This window comes from Echiichthys vipera (genome assembly GCF_963691815.1).
Source record: "Echiichthys vipera genome assembly, chromosome: 17".
NCBI lineage: Eukaryota > Metazoa > Chordata > Actinopteri > Perciformes > Trachinidae > Echiichthys > Echiichthys vipera.
Genome location: NC_139842.1, coordinates 8,431,882 through 8,450,631, shown reverse-complemented (window position 1 = coordinate 8,450,631; position 18,750 = coordinate 8,431,882). Strand labels below are relative to the sequence as shown.

General features: G+C 39.8%; 1 protein-coding gene across 1 annotated transcript in view; it reads left to right on the top strand.

Moving 5' to 3' along the window:
* The window catches only part of cacna1ha (calcium channel, voltage-dependent, T type, alpha 1H subunit a), a gene marked incomplete at both ends in the record, with an annotated part of 120,797 nt that overhangs the window by 47,544 nt on the left and 54,503 nt on the right, over positions 1-18,750 (top strand). Inside the window, 4 exons of the mRNA XM_083930962.1 lie at positions 7,260-7,371; positions 8,422-8,555; positions 10,088-10,185; positions 15,940-16,099. Of these exons, the coding sequence (XP_083787088.1) occupies positions 7,260-7,371; positions 8,422-8,555; positions 10,088-10,185; positions 15,940-16,099 (504 nt within the window). The remainder of the gene's footprint in view (positions 1-7,259; positions 7,372-8,421; positions 8,556-10,087; positions 10,186-15,939; positions 16,100-18,750) is intronic.

The following is an 18,750-nucleotide window of genomic DNA, read 5'->3' as shown; positions in this document are numbered from 1 at the left end:
TGTTCAAATGTTTGTCTATATAAATGAATACAGCCTGAGCAGATAACCCCTATTTCCATTTTATACGTGTTATTTCCCATTATTTCCCACACATTCCCTATAGATCCCTGTGGAAAGTTTCCACCTTGAATGATTCCAGAATTTGGGAACCTTTTAAACGATACACATGCCAGCAATTAAAAGTAATCTCTGTTTACTGTCTGCATATACATACAGAAGTCTGGTCAGTTGCATTGATGAATCATTGTTTAGCATATGTGGCTTATGAGAATGTGTGCAAGTAAACTGTCTGTGGAGAGCAAACAAGGACAGAATTGGACAAAAATATATACCCAATATTCCTGCAGACGTTATACAGCAGAAGCTTTAAGCTTCTGTCATAACTCACTGAACAGCGTTTACATCCAATTATGTTTATACTTTCTCACATATTCTACAAAAAAATGTGAATGTTTTCTCCTCACCCCTTCTTTTTCTGTTTTCCTTTCCCTGCTTTTACCACAGTAGAGCTCCATTAACCCCCAAACCAATGCACTTCAGTGTTTATATCTCCATCTCTATCTTTCAGTATATGGATGCTTCTCCCGGGCTATCTGTCTCAAAGGCAGAGCTAAGTGCTTTGTGACTGGTTACTGATCTGAACCTCTCATTCACACTAATTATCTCCCTTTGAGCCCTAAATTCAGCGGAATGAGACAAACAAAGCAAAAAAGACGGGTTGAAATGAATCCGCTTGGCTGGGGAATTTCACCTGACACAGGGGAGCAATAGCCAATAAGCTGCAGGCTCTATAAATTGTGACCAATAACTCTGACCAACAGTATCTGTGTAACATTTTTTTTAAATCCTACCACAGAGAAGAGACTGGTTATGCTGGATGCCTGGCTTGCTGTTGTGCTAAAGAATGAAATAAAGGCCATGCCAGCAGTTTTTTGAGAGCTTACTCTTCAAATCAAACGTATTGTTGCGTGAACATGTGGTGACACAATCAAACTTTTCCTCATGCTGAAGCAAAAAGAAGTTCAAGAGCCACTAACCAGACGGTACAGGCTAAATTTGTAGTTTTATCCCAGAACAAAGAGCGCTGAGCCATGGAGGACATAGGGATAAGTTCTGCTTATGTGCTGAGATTTAACACTGTACTGTAGCTCCTCTTTAGAACAAATTGACATATAGAGGACCTTGGGAGGATGTGGGATGGAGAAAGAGGGGAGGGAAGATGAACACAAAGGAGGGAGGAAGTTGTAACAGACAACACAGCTGATAATGTGTTTTTAACTGAATGAAACCAAAGTGATATTTTTATGCGCTGTGCTGGTAAACAACTGGACAAATCTTTGTCTGTGGTCCTTTGTTGTTTACCGTGCCCTCCTTCCTCCCCTCCGCTCTCTCTGTGTGCACCGGCAACTACCTGACAGCTCAACTGGAGTGGGCTTGACACTGTGTATGCATTGTGGAGTGGGCTTGACATTGTGTGTGTGTGTGTGATGTGAGACCTCTCCAGTGTATTCATGCTTGTGTGCCTCTGTGTGTGCCTAAGAGGTTGCGTAGGGGAACTGTTGTTGTCTTGCATTGACAGCCAAGCATGCACAATGCCTCTAAAGCTCTTTTGGCTGTGTAAAGGTGCAGTGCTGCTGTGCTTTTCATTTCCAGTCGGAAACAAAATGGGAACCCACAACCTGCAAACCATGCATCACCCTGAGTATAGTCCTGGTATACTTGGTGAATGAGTGTGTAAGTGTTATCACAGTTGCTGTAGGTGTGAGACTTTGCTATGACAGAGTGTGGTACAAATTTAACAGGCTCTTACAAATGCTTAATATTCCATTGTGGTATTATATATATATATATATATATATATATATATATATATATATATATATATATCTTGTATACCTTGGAAGGCTAGTATTGTTACATATTTGCACAGCAGATGCTAAAGATAAACACTGAGTCATTAAGTGCCCATTATACAGTCACACATTCATGTAATTGAGGCTCCATATATCAGAATTTTTTTTTGTGCAAGTTTTCCATCATGCTCTACACTTTGTTTCTCTTTAATCTCTAAAAGTATTAATTGTCTGTGTATGTCTGCCTTTGCAATCTGACGTCTCTTTCCAATCACTTAAGAATGCATCCAGTATCAAATAAGTTGCTCTTGTGAGAAGCCAAACAAAATTTATAAAACATCAGAATCACTGTTGTGGACTGTTTTCTCGAAATCAATGCGTACGCTGAGCTCACTTTGCAGCGACAGCCTGGCTTGACTTACACGTTAATGCTTGTGTGTTTCCATGCATTCATACATCCATGTGTGTGTGTGTGTGTGTGGGGGGGGGGGGGCTGAAGACAGAAGGGGGCGCAGGAGGTGTTGACTGTGGAGATTAAAGAGGAATTAGAGAAAGCAAAGCTCATGGAGGCACAGAGCAACAGGAGAGAGATAGACAGATTTTCTGAATATTCAAATCTCTCATTTTAATTCTACCCCAGATTACTGAATCTTTCATCTCTGAAGGAAGGATCCAACTTACATCGCTTGACTCAGTGTGAGTGCATGTGTGCCCTTGTGTGTGCGTGTGTATTTGTTTAGTGACAGACTAGCCCAAGGCATTTTCCATGTGATTGCAGATGTTTTTTTTTCTCTTTGTATTAATTCTCACAACAACGCAATTGTAGCGACAATGTTTTATTGCCAATCCCCAGAGGGCACTACAACACATGTTTTACACTGCTGTAATGGCTAAATACACATTTAACTCATTTGTAGACTGGGTTCTGGGGAACACAAGCTGTAATGTCTCAGAGCTGTTGTTTCTTCCTTAGAATTACTGAATTAAATGTAACACTCTGTGTAAACGTGGCCTCTTACCTGGACTGCCCTTTAATATCCAACTCATATGTGTCTGCCACATGCCCCCTGTTTTACACACTGGGCCCTCTAAAATGTTAACTACTCAGATGCCCCTTGTTTATTTCTCCCTCTCATTCTTTTATAAGTGCGTCCCCAGAGGATAAGGGTTCTTTCTGCCTCCCACAGTAGCACTGCTTCTGTTAACTTGAATATGCAGCTGCTGCATACCATAGCAGTGGGAGCTCAGCACATCGGCAGAGACCATCTTTTCAAGATTTATAGCAGACCCTGCTTCTCTCAATATCACAAAATTAATTATGTCAAATTCTGAAGAAAAAAAACCTGGATATAAACATAGAAGTAGCGCGAGTAGATGATATTACCAGTGTTTCAGGCTCAGATGGGCTCTGCAGCCCTAGATAGACATGGTCCACATATAAAATAACAAAATACAGTGCAGCTTTAATTGATCTGCTTATCTCATATTTGAGGCGATATATTTTCTTTGATTTCTCTCCCAGTGGACAGAAGGAAGCCGTTGTCAGCAGGGAGAATAAAGATGTGGCATTTTGGCAGAGCACATCGCATACTTGTCAGGTTTGGTTAATTTAGCGCTCTGACACAGGTGAGCGGTGGCAGCAGCCAGGGCTCGGGAAATCCTCTGTCAGACGTCACACAGATGCTGTGTTGCAGAGAGCCGAGAGAAAAGTAAAGAGAACAGGCTATTTTTATATTACATGTTTGTTCTAAAATGTCAAATGCATATACAGAAAGCTGTTTGTGGATTGTCACTGCAGACTACTTGACATGTTTAACCGATTTACATTGTTATTCCCTGTCCAGACATTATCTAAAAATTAACTAGACATAAACAATTGACTTCATCTGCTGATGGTTGTATCTGCATCTTCTTGGAAACCAATAGGATGTAGAAAGCCTCATGTATGTACTGTATTTAAAAGAGAGTCCTCCCTTGAATTATATGTATTTGTCTTAATTGTCTAATTGCTTGTTGAACTGATTTTAATTTGCATCTTATGATGTTGTGACATTGTATTGCAACTATGTTGCAGAGCTAATACTACATCTACTTACAAATGGGAAAGGCATTTTCCTCTACTTAATATGTATGCAATAATCATACTGACATTCACTTGCTTATATCCATTTCCATAGGAGACTGCCATTACCTCTGACTGGAGAAACACACTGGACAGAAAAAAAAAAGTTATAGGTCATTCTTTTGCAATAATGCAAACTACTGTCTTGGCCCCTGATCACAGTAGTGAGTCCCAATTTTCCTTGTCCATGCCTACTATATATATAATTTGTTATGAGTCTGTATGTACAGTATGTCTGTGTAGGAGTAATGTAGAAGACAGTGGTCACCATTTGTTTTCTGCTTCAACTCCCTTTTTTAATTAGAACAGTACTTCGCCCTGGGAATACTTTAATACCGCAACTTGGTGCACATACCAGATCACTGCATGTGTGAGTGTGTGTCTTTCTGGGACAAAAGCCAAACTTAAGTAGAATAACAGCAGCATCAGTGCCTTTTTTTCTAGTTGAGGAGACATGCTGTAAAACTTTCCTGCTCTTACTCTCCTTGTCATTTTCCCTCCTCCAGTCCCTCTGTCTGTCACTCATGCTCTCTTTACTATTCGATTACTGTGTGTTAATTATTTGTTCACATTAAAATGGACATCTCCCGTGGGGAAATGAGCCATGCTTCCATTCACATATTTGAATGTGCATTATACAGTATTGCATCATTAAAGCTAAAGATAAAGAAATTCTCATTTGTGCAAAAAGGTTTTACGCTCACGTGAGGTAGTTTTTTTCCTGGGCGCTAAACTGGATATGGAAACGCCTTTTATAAGTCCTGACGTAACATTTAACTCATGACAAATCAGCTTTTTCCACTGTCTGCGTTTCTCACGGATATTATATTGATTTGTTCTTGTCTCCTACAGCATTCACAGCATGTGGCCAATAGTAGATGACATGAAAGTCCAATTAAAGCTTGCCTATTTGAACCAAATTCCTGAATACCTCTCTGCATTCGTCTACCATAGATGGGTTAAATGGCCAAGGCAACTTATTGTTTCGAGTCCGCAACCTCTAGCCTACATCTTCTCCTCTTTTTTTCTGGCAGATTACGACATGTAAAGCTCACAGACCCAACCTCTGACAAAACTTCTGTGTAGCTTTCTTACATATTTGTTCCAAATCGGTCTTTGTTTGCAACATTTAAGAAATTTGCTTAAAATTTGCTTGACAATTGAATGAATTTAGTACAAACATGGCTGTGTTTTGAATGAGAAAAGTTAGGAGTTTAGAGCTGACTAGTTTTTTCAGATTTGGCATCTAGATAGAAACAAAGGGTGTATTTTTAGTTGCCATCCATGTCAAAAGAATTAATAAACAAAACCCAGATAGACTATATTAATATTCTCCATCAAATATCTCTGTATGCAGCGAGTCACTAATGTAACCACACATTTAAGACTTCACTCCTTAGATGGATTGTATTTGAAGTCCTTATATTGTGAACAGAAAATAAACTGAAATAAAGTAAAGAATGAGCCACTGTTGGCTGTGTCTTCTGTAACTTAACTTCTTACTTACATTGCCCTACATAGATAATCTCACTGGAAATCAACATAAGATTACTCACAAGTGCTATTTTAGTCAGGTCAGGAGGTGACATCGGACATTTTTCAACTCTTGAAATTGTGCTGCGTCCTTGTGGCAAGAAAGGAGGACTCAAAGTTTTTCACAAAGCAAATCTTGAGACTTGAATAAATGCTGTCATACTTATTTCTTTTCCGACCTAGAAATAATTGCGGAGAATGTCTAGTCCATCCCTAGTTGTAATGGACATATTTTCTCAGGGATCTACTTCCTGTCGTTGATCAATATGAACCAATGATGCAACAGGATGTGTAGTAGACATGGAGCCTCTAAAATGGTTTATGTGAAATATGCCTGTCAAAAGATGGACAGCCATTCCCACTGGGTCCATATTAGACCCATTATGGACATTCGACTCTCACAAAACTTCCTATTGGCATCCGGTTCCAGTGTGTTGCTGGGGTTTGTTTACTTGTTAGGCTCTGTTGCTGGATCATGATTGATCTTTTTTCTGAGATTTTAGCACTTCCTATGTATGCTTATATACAGTATCTCTTACGTATATCCTTATCAGTGGCGATTGCTCTAAGACTGCAAGGGAAGCTCAGCTTCCCCTAAAATGTTACCAAAAAAAAAAAAACATTTCATTCACTAAATATTCGCTAGAAAGCCTTTGTCTTTTGTTCAGAATCAGCTACTTATCACAGGTAACCAGCGCAACGTCCTTCTCATTCATCCCCACAGCGCTTTACAGAGTCTGTTGTTCAGCTTCTACCGACTTCAATGGGGGAACGCAGAGCGGGTTGTTCCACTGCAGCCAAACTAGATGGTCATTTGATAAATGCTGGGCTTTGTCCCACCCATCGGACCCTGAGCGTCTCTGGGAGTCTATGGGACAGTGGGCTGGCCCGGAAGCTCGGCTTCTGCATGATGATTGGATGAGCTGTCTGAGGCGGAATCCTTTTTTGATTGAGAGATAACTAAGCGAATCAGCTATCTTGACAAATAAACACCCAGCGGAGCATTTTCCAAGTTTTTCATTCTGTTGTTCTTAACTGATCCGGAGACTTTACCGATCCCCAGCAATTTTGACTAGCGTTGTGTTTGGCGACTCTGTTCTGTCACTCTGCTGTTTTTTTCCCCAACTAGCAGCTGCAGCTGCGGAGCTTCTCCCCCCGTCACGATCACTCACACTAACAGGCGGTCACACTTCACAGTAGCCTGACGCAGCAGCTCCAGCTGAGCCAAGGCCGTTTAAGCAGCCTAGCTCTGCTGCCATTGAGAGGACGCTGGTCAAGTCCTTGGAAAAGATGCCTAGTTGGTACGACAAGGTCACAGATTATTTTCTTGAAAAGGAACAAAGGGTAGAATTTAAGTATATATAAACAAACACATTTATGATATAAGCCGAAAAAAGCTTCCCCTCCTTGAAAGACCAGCAGCCGCCACTGATCCTTATATTTTTGTTTTTATGGACTGGAGCTCTCGGCATCATTGCTTGTCTCAGTCTACAACTGGCCTGTTTGGACAATGTTGCTCCAGGCATGGAATTGTTACCTGTGGTCAGCATTGGAGGCAGTGTTACAGAACAATCTGCCCCCAGCCTTAATGATGCAACGTTAACATAACTTGAACGCAGAGTGAGAACATTTTGTTTTTGATTTTCAACTGCATCTGATTGTTTTAGTTTTTGCCTTCCTGTCAAGTTCATTGTGCTTTGTATACAACACGTTGTGTCCGATGTCTTTTGGCCTTAACCTTCTTCCTGCACATGGTTCGAGCATGTATCCATGCTGGTGATCTTGCTGAACTGCGTGACCCTGGGGATGTTCCAGCCCTGTGAAGACGTCGCCTGCCAATCAGATTGGTGCCGCATCCTACAGGTCAGTGCAACACCATCGTCGTTATAGCTGGGCCAATGAGCACATTATCTTACATAGCATGTTTTGTGAGCTTTCTCTCCATGATATAACCTTCCTACAATTTACGAAAACAACTTTGAGAAAACAATAGCCCTCCTTTCCCATTTTACAGCTAAACAGTACACTAAATTATGTTTCTGAAAAAATTTGAGCTGCCTAGTTTGCCATTTTGATCTAAGTTCACAAGCAGTGATTAACCATGCGTTAGAGATTCCTCGGTTCTGATTGGTTGATTTCTGTTGTCAAATCCTGCAAGTTCCATCAGGAGCACTGGGATGGGAGGCAGAGGAACATGCTTGTGTCACAGATTATCTGTCTCATGTAATCCTGTCAGGATATAGTGCCGGTTTGAGCAAAAATGACAAAAAGTTATCTTTTCTAATAGTTTCTGACTGAACCTTTAACCAGATAAGTCAGTGCTTTTGTGAGCAATGTGGGAAATTCAAAGGCAACATCACTCATAAGGCCAAATGTACATATAACGCTATTGTATTGCAAATAAAATGTTTCATTTACACCAGGGATTGCTTTCACATTCTGCTCTAAGTTGCTGTGAAGTGACAGGAAAAGCATAAACAATAATACAGTAAATCCAATTTGTAAACAAATGGTAATAAAACCCTATTTCATTCTTTATCGTGTCTCATTTGTTTCATTTGTTTCAACATGCTCTTGCTGTAGAGCAATGTTGATTCTTGGCACACTCAGATGTGCTCATTATATTCAAACACAGACGTTATTTTTGCTGTGGTAGATGTCTAATTAATTGAGACACAGCCATAACTATGCTAAGACAGAGCCCCGCTGGGATAAAACTAACTAATGGAGACAAGAATTTCTTTTTCAGACTACCTCCACTGGCACTTCCACAGCTTCTTTTGAAATGTGACTCCATATTGATAGGCGAACTTAACTAGAACCTGACCTTTTACTGCTGCAAAAATTTCAGGATCCTCTTTTTCTTGTTGTAATTCTTTCTGTGTGCTTGTTTTGGTTACCATGTTTCTTCAGGTATTGGACGACTGTATCTTTGCTTTCTTCGCTGTGGAAATGGTCATCAAGATGGTGGCCCTGGGGATATTTGGCCCCAACTGTTACCTTGGTGACAAGTGGAACCAGCTCGACTTTGTCATCGTCATGGCTGGGTTAGTATCGCACAATGTTGCTCAATTGCTCAATTTTCTCTGAAATCTGCAGCTAGTCTGCTTCAAATAAAATTCAATTTTGCCTAACACAAAGTGCAATCAGACAAGCACGAATGTTATCCAACACAAAGAAGCACGCACACATGGATATAAACATTGATATCCGCAGCTCACACATGATACAGGTGCATGTGTTAATGCCTGTGTTATTGTATCTGTTCGTCCCCACAATATCCTGTCATTGCATAAAAGTGCAGCATTTTCTTTCTGTTTCACCCTATCTAAGGGAATAAGGGTGCAATGATGTGGATATATGCAACATTCACATATCCACATCAAGTCTCACCACACTAGAATGCTGCAGTCAAACCATTTTTTGGAAATTGTGTCTTTAATGGCACCATATGAAAAACAGAAGTCAGTTACGTTCTAGTTCATGCAAGACACTGTCCGACTGTAGAAAGAGCTGATCGCAATTGATCACATGTCAATCCGTTGTTGTCTGTTTTGTTTCAATGGAAAGTTTGGACACGGAAGTCTTATTCTCAAAGGGTGTAACGTCAGACTTAACAGTCGGATAGGCAAAACAACTTTTTTTTTTTCATGCACTAGTCAACTTTAAACGTCCATGATGCTTTTTTGCTTTCATGACATGTTCTTTCTGACTAGTGAAAATAAAACACTAATAGGTGTTTATTTTACTAAACGTTTTCTGTGTTTTATTCCTATGAATGTTGACAGTATTTACTGATTCATGGAGTGAATGAAGAGAGAAATCCAAAATTCCCTCAGTAAAAACATGTGACTAATATGTAAACAAAATATAGCAGGAATTTCAAACCTGGCTTTATCCAATGTTTACATTTCTTTTGTGGAAATGTAGATAAGGCCTCATTTGCATAACCAAAAATATAATTTCAGAAATCGTACTAATTTGGGGACGTTTCTTTTTAATATCACCTATTCACTGGTAGTGTCTTACCTTCAGAGATAAGAGATATTTCGAAAAAGTATTTACCAATCTGAGCAATCTCAAAAACGGTAACCAAGACTAATACTGTAATTCAGGAGCACATGCTGCTTTTGCTGTCATCTCACCCTGAGGCCACTATATAGGCTGAGGCGAGGGCAGGACCCAATCAGCAGCAGACATTCCTTTAGATACTCCCACGCTCTGAGGGCACAGCCAGTATGACCACACACACACTTGTCACATAGCCAGCACAATCACAGGGCAGAGTACAAGAAACTGACACAATTAAGACCATAAGTCTCTCTCAGCCTACGTGTCACATTTATGATGTTTGGGTGCTGGAACACAGACTACACAGAGGGAAAAAGAGCTTTTGACTCCATATAATTAAATGTCATATGTACAGTAATTATGTGGGTAGCTGCCATTATAAGCATTATTATATTTTTGGTGTTCTTCGTTTTGCTGTTGCTTAGTGTAGATATAGCTGTGTGTGTGTGTGAGTACAGAACATAAAGTAAATATCTCTCTTCCTGCTTGTATCTGATTGTTTCTTCAGGGTAATGGAGTATTCTCTGGACGGCCATAATGCCAGTTTGTCAGCCATCCGTACCGTCCGAGTGCTTAGGCCACTGCGGGCCATCAACAGAGTGCCAAGTAGGTCCATGTTTGAACTTTTGCATGGATGTTTTCTCATCAGGACGATTAGCATTCTCGATTAGCAATGAGCACAATGTATCCACCTGCTCTCATTTGCACAACAGTGACCCACTGAATCTGTTAGCAAGGAATACATTTAGAAAAATGTCCATGACACGGTTTAAAAGGGAGGATAACAGCATTTTCATTGGTTGTCTATGGTTATAAATACTAAACATATGAAAATGCTTTTGAGATCTCTTTTTTAAAAAAAGGTAACATGGTATTTTCATGTCTTTTTTTAATTGTAAAGTGGGTCGATGTGCTTTATAAATACTGTGAAAGTATCAAAACGCTCAATCCACAGAGAAATGCACACAGCCCAGGTATTCAGTCACTGTATTTTTAAACAAGATTTGTGTGCAGTTGTGAATGCTCTTGAAAGCAATGCTATAGTGCTGGCAGATTCATGCCACGCATCCGAGCCATAGCCAGTTTAGGTTTCGGTGAGCTAACATTACTAAACAATGTTTTAGCTAAGCATAGCATGTGTGGCATTCTGAAGAGATGCATGGGACTCGGGAGTGCACAAAACGTCACATCCTTTAGAGTTTCTCGGAAAATCCTTCCCAAAACCTTTACATAGAAGTCAGTCCACAGGCTGTTACAGGCAACTAAGAAAGTAGGTTAAGGTCTCAATTTTTAAGTTATGTAACAACCCGTTCGCCCATTTGCAATAAAATACGATTAATACATGTAAAATGTAACACACGGGATCTTTAAATATTTTATGTGAACAACTCTGCAAAGTTATCTGCTGCAGTGCTACCTTTCCAACACTGACACTATTGTATTACGATATACACACAGCATAAGTTAGTTCAACTAAATTCATTACATTTAGATTTTCCTACACAAAAGGCCCTGAGGTATATTCATTTCACCTACGACCACTGTGACGCTGTGCTGTGATAATGTAATGTTAGCCGCCTGATATCATTGAAGTTTGGACTGACCGCTATGAAAATAAATCCACATGGAAATATGTGGCATATTTTGGTGTCTGTATTCCTACTACTCGAAGTTGAGTTGACAGATGATCCAGGACTTAATGTTTGCTTTAATCTCACTTCCAGGGGTTGTACTGTGCCAGTGCTGAGTGAGAACTTGCACATAGTTTGTCATTTTCCTAAAAGCTCTGTGACAGAAGCAGCCATGAATCTACAGCTAAAGAGGATCACTAGACAATGGTGTCATAACAACGTACAAGATTATTAACCAGCAGACATTAGGCAGGAAGCCAAGCTGTTTTTCAGGTTCTGGCTGCCAGTATTGGTAAACATTCTGTTCATTCAACCGTCCATCCATCTTCAACCGCTTGTCCCTATCGGGGTCGCGGGGGTGCTGGAGCCGATCCGAGCTGACATTGGGCGTGAGGCGGGGTACACCCTGGACAGGACGCCAGTCTATCACAGGGCCCATTCTGTTCAATACACCTTAAACACTTAAACAGTTGTTTACACTGTTTCAGTCTCATGTCGACTGGTTAAGTATTTTCTTTACTGATTTTATTGTTCATAAAACACTTTTTTTAAATATGAATGTAGGGGCCTGATTTGAGCCTGATTCGACTGCCAATCTAATAGTCCAATTGTTGAAAAATGTGCAAAATGTGGTTATGAAACTATAGATTATTCCATTCTAGCTCTGGGGCTGCTGAATGTCTGAATTTACATATAGATGCTTGGTTTCTCCCAATAAACCATGATAGACAGCCTATTTGGGAATGAATATAAGCCTATTAATAACTACTGTTGCTAAAAATGAGCGCATCTTGGCTGGGCTTTAAATCTATGTCAGAAATACAACAGTCTGCCACTGTTTAATCATCAGCATCATTTCATTTGAATATTAGCACATTTGTTGTTTTTCATTATCAACGTTCAAGCCGACACAGTCTGACACAGCGGCGTGAAAGTGAAACTACAGTTCTAAATATACCGTCAGCTATTGTCAAAGAAGAAACAAACAAAAATATTTATGTTCTAATAACAAATACTTTTAATAAGATGCCCCTATCAGAAATCAGAAACCATATCTCTCAGTAACCCTCTGCCTGACACACGTGACCGTGCAGCGCTGGATTCGTGTGCACCTGCCATTGTCTGCGCTATGTCTATGGCCCACCACCCCAAGTCAAGAGGGTTTTTTCATGAGCCAAAAAAAAACAAAAATCAGATTCGATTATGAATATTTTTAGTCTGGGACACCCCTATGTGAATGATGACCCCACTTCCCCAAAATAATTCAATTCAATTGAATTCAATTCAAATTCAATTCAAAAAACTTTATTTGTCCCCGGGGGGCAATTCAGGGCACACAGAGCAGCAAATAACGACAGTGCAACTATACAAAAACATTTTAACCTATCAACAGAATAAAGTGTAAAAGAAGAATAAGTGTCAGGATGTTAGTGTGTTAGTACAGGTAGAATAAGTGTCATACAGTTGTTACAGTAGCATGTGTATGACCCAAGATTCTTCCATGTAAATGATGATGTTGTATGTTTGTACAAGTATTTGTGTGTGTGTGTGTGTGTGTGTGTGTGTGTGTGTGTGTGTGTGTGTGTGTGTGTGTGTGTGTGTGTGTGTGTGTGTGTGTGTGTGTGTGTGTGTTTCAGTTTGCGTGTGCGTGTGCATGCTTTGGGCACTGCAGATAGCTCAAAACACTATCATAATACATGGCAGGTTGTCTGTTTCTCTTAAGCTATCATCCCAAACAGTCTAACACACAGGGACACACAGACACATCCACTGTGTTGTTCTACCTCTGTGAGGACTGAACATTTAACGTTAATCATAACCTTATTGCTAAGCTAACAGTAGCCCAGAGAAAGAAATCTTTACAGCCATGGACAACAAGGTGAAGGGAAACCTACATTATTGTAACACGTTTTCAGTTGCTCCCTGAAGGGTCTGACACAGGGGCGTAGATGGAGAGAAGAAAGAGGCAGATAATTACAATGGGAGGTATTACTTTGGGCTGGAATCTCAAGGTTAGTTTAGACCAGGCATCTACAATCCTGCTCCTGGAGGGATGCTGTCCTGCGTGTTTTCGGTTTCTCCCTGCTGAAACACCTGATTCTCATGATTATCAAACCCGGGACAGGCTTGATAACAAGAGGAGCATTAGATTCTGGTGTGTTGGTGCAGGGAGAAACCTAAAACATGCAGGACAGCGGCCCTCCAGGAGCAGGGTTGGGGATGCCTGGTGTAGAAACAAACATACCCAAAGGCCCAAAGACCCATATACTTACAGGTACACACAAAGACACCCGGATGATTTTTAACACCAGCTCACTTCCTTCTTTTTTCCTCTCTCCTTAGACTCCATCTCATCTCTTGTTTGCGTTTTCAGCGGAGTTGTGATCAGAGATGGAGTGTTTGTAGGTGCAAGCCAGCCGGGCTAACAGCCAGGACGACATTTTTGACTCCCTACTTAGCATCTCTGTTTGTCTCTTACCATTCTGCGATTACTCTGTCTCTCAGTTTGTCTTTCTGCTTAAGTTGACGGGAAGCATTCATTGTTAGACAGATGTTTAATGTGTTTTTGTGTTGTAGCCTAGATACAATGAGCAGCACTCTCTGGGCCCCACAACAATGACTTGTTAAGGCCACAAAGGGCAATCTAACCCAGCTAGTGCTAAATATAGTCACCACTGTACTCATACTACATACTACATTACATGTATTTTGCAGACCAGAACCTTTCTGTTTCATTATTTCATAATATTCCTTTTCCATTTATTTATTATTAGTATATGCTGCTTATTCACAGATACCATCACACATGTTCATTGCACATGTTCTGCTATGACTGGATTGTGGAAAGCCATTTGTTCATCACCGTCATTTGCCTGTCTACCAGTGTGAATGATTTCACATTTACATATTTAATTACTCTCAGATCTAATCTAAAATAAGCAATTTTATGACTTTATTACAAGATCCTCCCATTGATTAAGGCCTCAGTCTACAATCATGCTTTTTTGACCAAAATAGTCTGGTCTACCGGATGCAATGTTCTGTGATGGGATAAAACCTATCATCGGGCACGAGTCTTGCCGGTCCTCCTCTGTTAGCTCTGCTGTCTGTTTTGCAAAGGCACTGTCCACTTCCGTCTGTATTACCTCTATTCTGTGAGAAAGGGGAAACAGCTAAAGAGAATTATAGCCTGTTGACAGACATCAACAGACATGTTAAAAATGGTAGATCTCAGTCAGAATATAAGATGATATGAGACGGATTGGTGATGAGACAATGATTTAAACTGGGCGTTTCATCAATTTTATGGTTTGTAATCCACCCCGAAGCCATGACCTTACCTCATTAGATCTCTGGTTTAGATGAATTGACCCTCACCTGCCTGGCCTACCACATATCTCACAAAAAACACATTATCTCACATGCAACGCTCAATCTGCAGCTTGTCTGTGATCGGTAAATCTTTAAGGACGGATGGATGGTTGATTGGACAGCTAGACAGTTGAATGATGGATGGATTTACAGTAGACTTTGTCTTAGTTTGGCTGTCCCATATACATTGTGAATACCAAAGCAAAAACCCATCTTAGGAGATCTCATGTTTTGGCACTTTGTAGAAAATATGTTCTGGACAGCAACTTTATAGCAAATGAGTGCACATAGAAACACACAACAAAAATATGATGAAACAAGTTATTCCCTGTCAGCAGGGACAGTTAGTACTTCACAGAGTAATATCATCATTATCCACTCTCAGGACACTTTCACTACTTGTACAAAAGAAAAAGGGTAAAAAGAAGGGGACGTAATAATAATCACATTTTGCTCATATGTTTTCCAAACGTGTATAAATAAGTAATGATTATCTTCTGGATAATTCTAAAAGTTCTATTTCAGTTTGATTAAGTGGAAGTGTATTTATTTACACTTGTGCGCTGTGTGCACTTCTCTATGGAATGAACGTTTTGATACCTACACGGTATTTATATAGCACCTCAACCTGCTTTATCATCAAAAAAAGACATGGAAATCTCACTTCTGACAATATGGGATGGGTGGAAGTTATGCCTAATATAATAATAACTGCCCCCCCCCCAAAAAAAAACAACAAAAAAAACAAAACAACAGAGCATTTGGTTTTGTTTTTCCACACAAAATGGATTCAGGCAAACCTTTCTCCTGCAGTTGCACAGCACAAACAGTCTGAAAATAAGATTTTGGGGACTTTAGGAGATTTCAGTTTGAATATCATTGCCAATGTCAGCATTAGCAGTGACACTATGGAATTGCCGTACTGAAGTGTGTTGTGTGTTGTCATTGTGACGAGGCTGCAATGTATGTGAAAGGGGGCAGAACACATTGTGAGGGACCTTAGGGACTAGATCCCCGACTCTGCTGATGCTAAACACTTCTGACAACTGGAGATGGATGCTGAACGTGTGTTGTTAGATAATACTAGCCACGGGGAAGCTGTGAGTTCAAATCCCAGAGGATGAAATAATGTCAAACTGTCAGTTTCAGTATTGTCACTGTAATTATATTGGCTGTCGGGATGAAGTTTTGGGTTCCAATCTCACAAGATCAATACAGGTTGTCAGCGTGTGCAGTAACCAGAGGGCGAGTTAAAGGCAAGCTAATGGCAAACTCAACTATCCATCATGTGTGTGAACCTTAGCCAGAAATCAGGATCCATTTTTGATATCTTTACCTTTTGTGTCACACTGTGTAGGTATGAGGATCCTGGTGACACTGTTGTTGGACACCCTGCCCATGCTGGGAAATGTCCTTCTCCTCTGCTTCTTTGTTTTTTTCATCTTCGGCATTGTGGGAGTCCAGCTGTGGGCGGGACTTCTGCGCAACCGCTGCTTCCTGGGAGAGGACATCAAAACGTAAGTTTGGTCTTTTTATACAGTATTTGCATTACCTCATTTCCTTTTAAGCTGGAAGCAGCACAAATGGCCCTAAGGAAATTGCTTTTTTAAGACCATGGTGAAATTTAGATTAGATTTGACATAAGAAGCACTTTGGTGAGAATTGGGTTGGTTTTAAGGTATTTTTCCTTGAGTATAGACAAATGAAATATATCAGAATCCAAACTTCTTCTGTAGACTCAGAAGTTATAATCAATCTTTAATTTCCCCCATACACAAGCTTTCTTTCTTTCTGCACTTTTCCCTCTCTCCTTCTGTTTATGCCATCCGTCCTTTTTCTCCCCCTGCTTCTCTCTGTTGCTTTCTCTTGTTAGACTTTATGTCATGTTGTCATATTGTGTATTAATCAGCTGTTACCTGTAACAAAAAATATGCATGTATGCATTTTAACTTGCTGGATTACACGCTTAAACTGCACTGCGCCCTCAAGATGTAAACCACCATAAGCCTCGCAAAACATATAGGGAGAAGCTAGGAGAGAAAGGGAAAGAAAGAAAGAAACCTGTAGATTTAGATTTTTATTTATACGTTTATATTTGTCAGGGTCAATGCAAAAAACGTGGCTTATTTGCGACCCCTGTCACTTGTTAGTTGTTTCTGATGTGGAGAGGGTTAAGGCTGCTCCATGTTATGTAACACCAATACAATGAACTTGCCTATAGAATAGTGAGGCCAATGCACCAGTTCTAATACAAACAAATGGAACTTCTCTTCTTTGCAGATGTTGTCGTTCTCATGTTTTAAGGTGTTTTGTAGTAAAGTCTTAATATATAACACAAGTTGTGTCAGTTGTGGGCTTGAGAATTTTATTTTTTCCAGAAAAGACACAAGTATAAAAAAAAAAATAATGATTTAAATTTATACAGGAAAATTGAACACCCCAAACACTATCAGCACTAGCATCAGAATAACAGGAAAAAACTAAACAGAATGAAGCGATAAATGTGCCAAATAGATTTAACACCTATGTGGCTTTTACAAGATTGGCAAAGTAGAAGTGATGTAAAAAAAGAGATTTTTATTTTTATTTTGATGAGGTGTTGACTTCTTCTACACTGCGCACATCATGAAAATATTAAATAAACCTGTGTTCCCAGATGTATCCCATGTTGTGGGAGAGCAACAAACAACCACTACCTCCCAAACAAGACAAACAGGCACTCATGCACATATGGGGGGTGGGGGGGTGGGGTTAAAAGTATGCAAAAGAGAAAAAGTGCTTCAGTGTCCACAACCCCAGGAAGTCGAAAATGTCACGTAGACATCCTTGAACTAATTCTGTTTTGATGTAATGGTACAAATTGTACGCTTAATCCTTCCTGTGTGTTAGAGAGAAAGAGAGAACAGCGGCTCAATATTTCATAGTCAAGGCTGCTGTGTTTTCTCTCACTGAACAAATGGCTGTCTGACCTCCAGTACACTATGAATCCTGACCATCAGTGGTGAAGTACATTTACTTAAGTACAATTTTAAAGCACCTATACATTACTTAGTTTCAGAGGGGCCTGTGTTACTTTTAGTGTAGCTACATTTATTTGATTACCTTATTTACTGTACAGTTTCCGATAAATATTACAAAATATATTTAACAAATAATTGATGATGTATACTTATACATTAAGATCAGGCAGCAGCATAAACTAATTAAAATCAGGCTCACCTTTATGAGCTACAACAATTGAAGTAATGTAGACATTATCACACGTCCAATAATTCAATGGAGAGTTTTAAGGAAAGACATAAACACGATAGCAACAGTCAAACAGGTTACAGAGGGAAAGAAAAGGCAAGGTTGGCTGGCACATAATTCGATCAATAAAAATGTTTGGTAAAGAATAAGATAATTCCACAAACTGGTCTCTACCCAACTGGTACTTCAAGAGTGCATGTCACTCCACATAAAAGCACTCTCACTGTTGTAGAGGGTTCTCCACTTTAAAGGGGATGGTAAAAAATAAGCAGGTAAACGTGGGATGCACTCATCCCTTTCTACCGTGGTTAGGAAACAGCTGTCACCATGGATACTGATAGGTGCCCTGCTCACTCAGATCTTTGTATTCAATGATGTTTGTCTAAACCTGACAGTGTAATGAAAATAGTGAGAGATTTCCTATTCCTTTATTTTTGGCTGTCGGAGGGTCAAAATAGCCAAAATGAGATTGTGCCTAACTATTCGAACTTCCGTCTAAAAATAAAACTGATAAAGAGAAACAAATTGGAAGGGACAGTTTTGACCAAAAATAATATTTAATTAAAAAGATTAGATGTTAGAGATTTATTTTCAGGGATTACAAGCTGCAAAATCTACGTCTCAAGATGATGCAAAAAAAAACAACAAGCTGTAGTGTCAGTAAAAGTATATTTACGTTCTGTTTGCTTTGGTTTCATTTTTTGAGCTACTGAGCAATTATAAAATAGAACTATCATGATCATATCATCATTCTTCATCTACTCTTTTGTGCAGAGGATTTATACTCAGTGTAAATCACTGATTAAGTTGCTGTGGAAGAAGAGAACAAACAGTATTAAGGGTAGATTCGGTGTGAAAACAGTGTGGGAGTTGTAGTTGGTCGTTGTCACTGAAGGTGTTTGATGGCAAATTCAAGGAT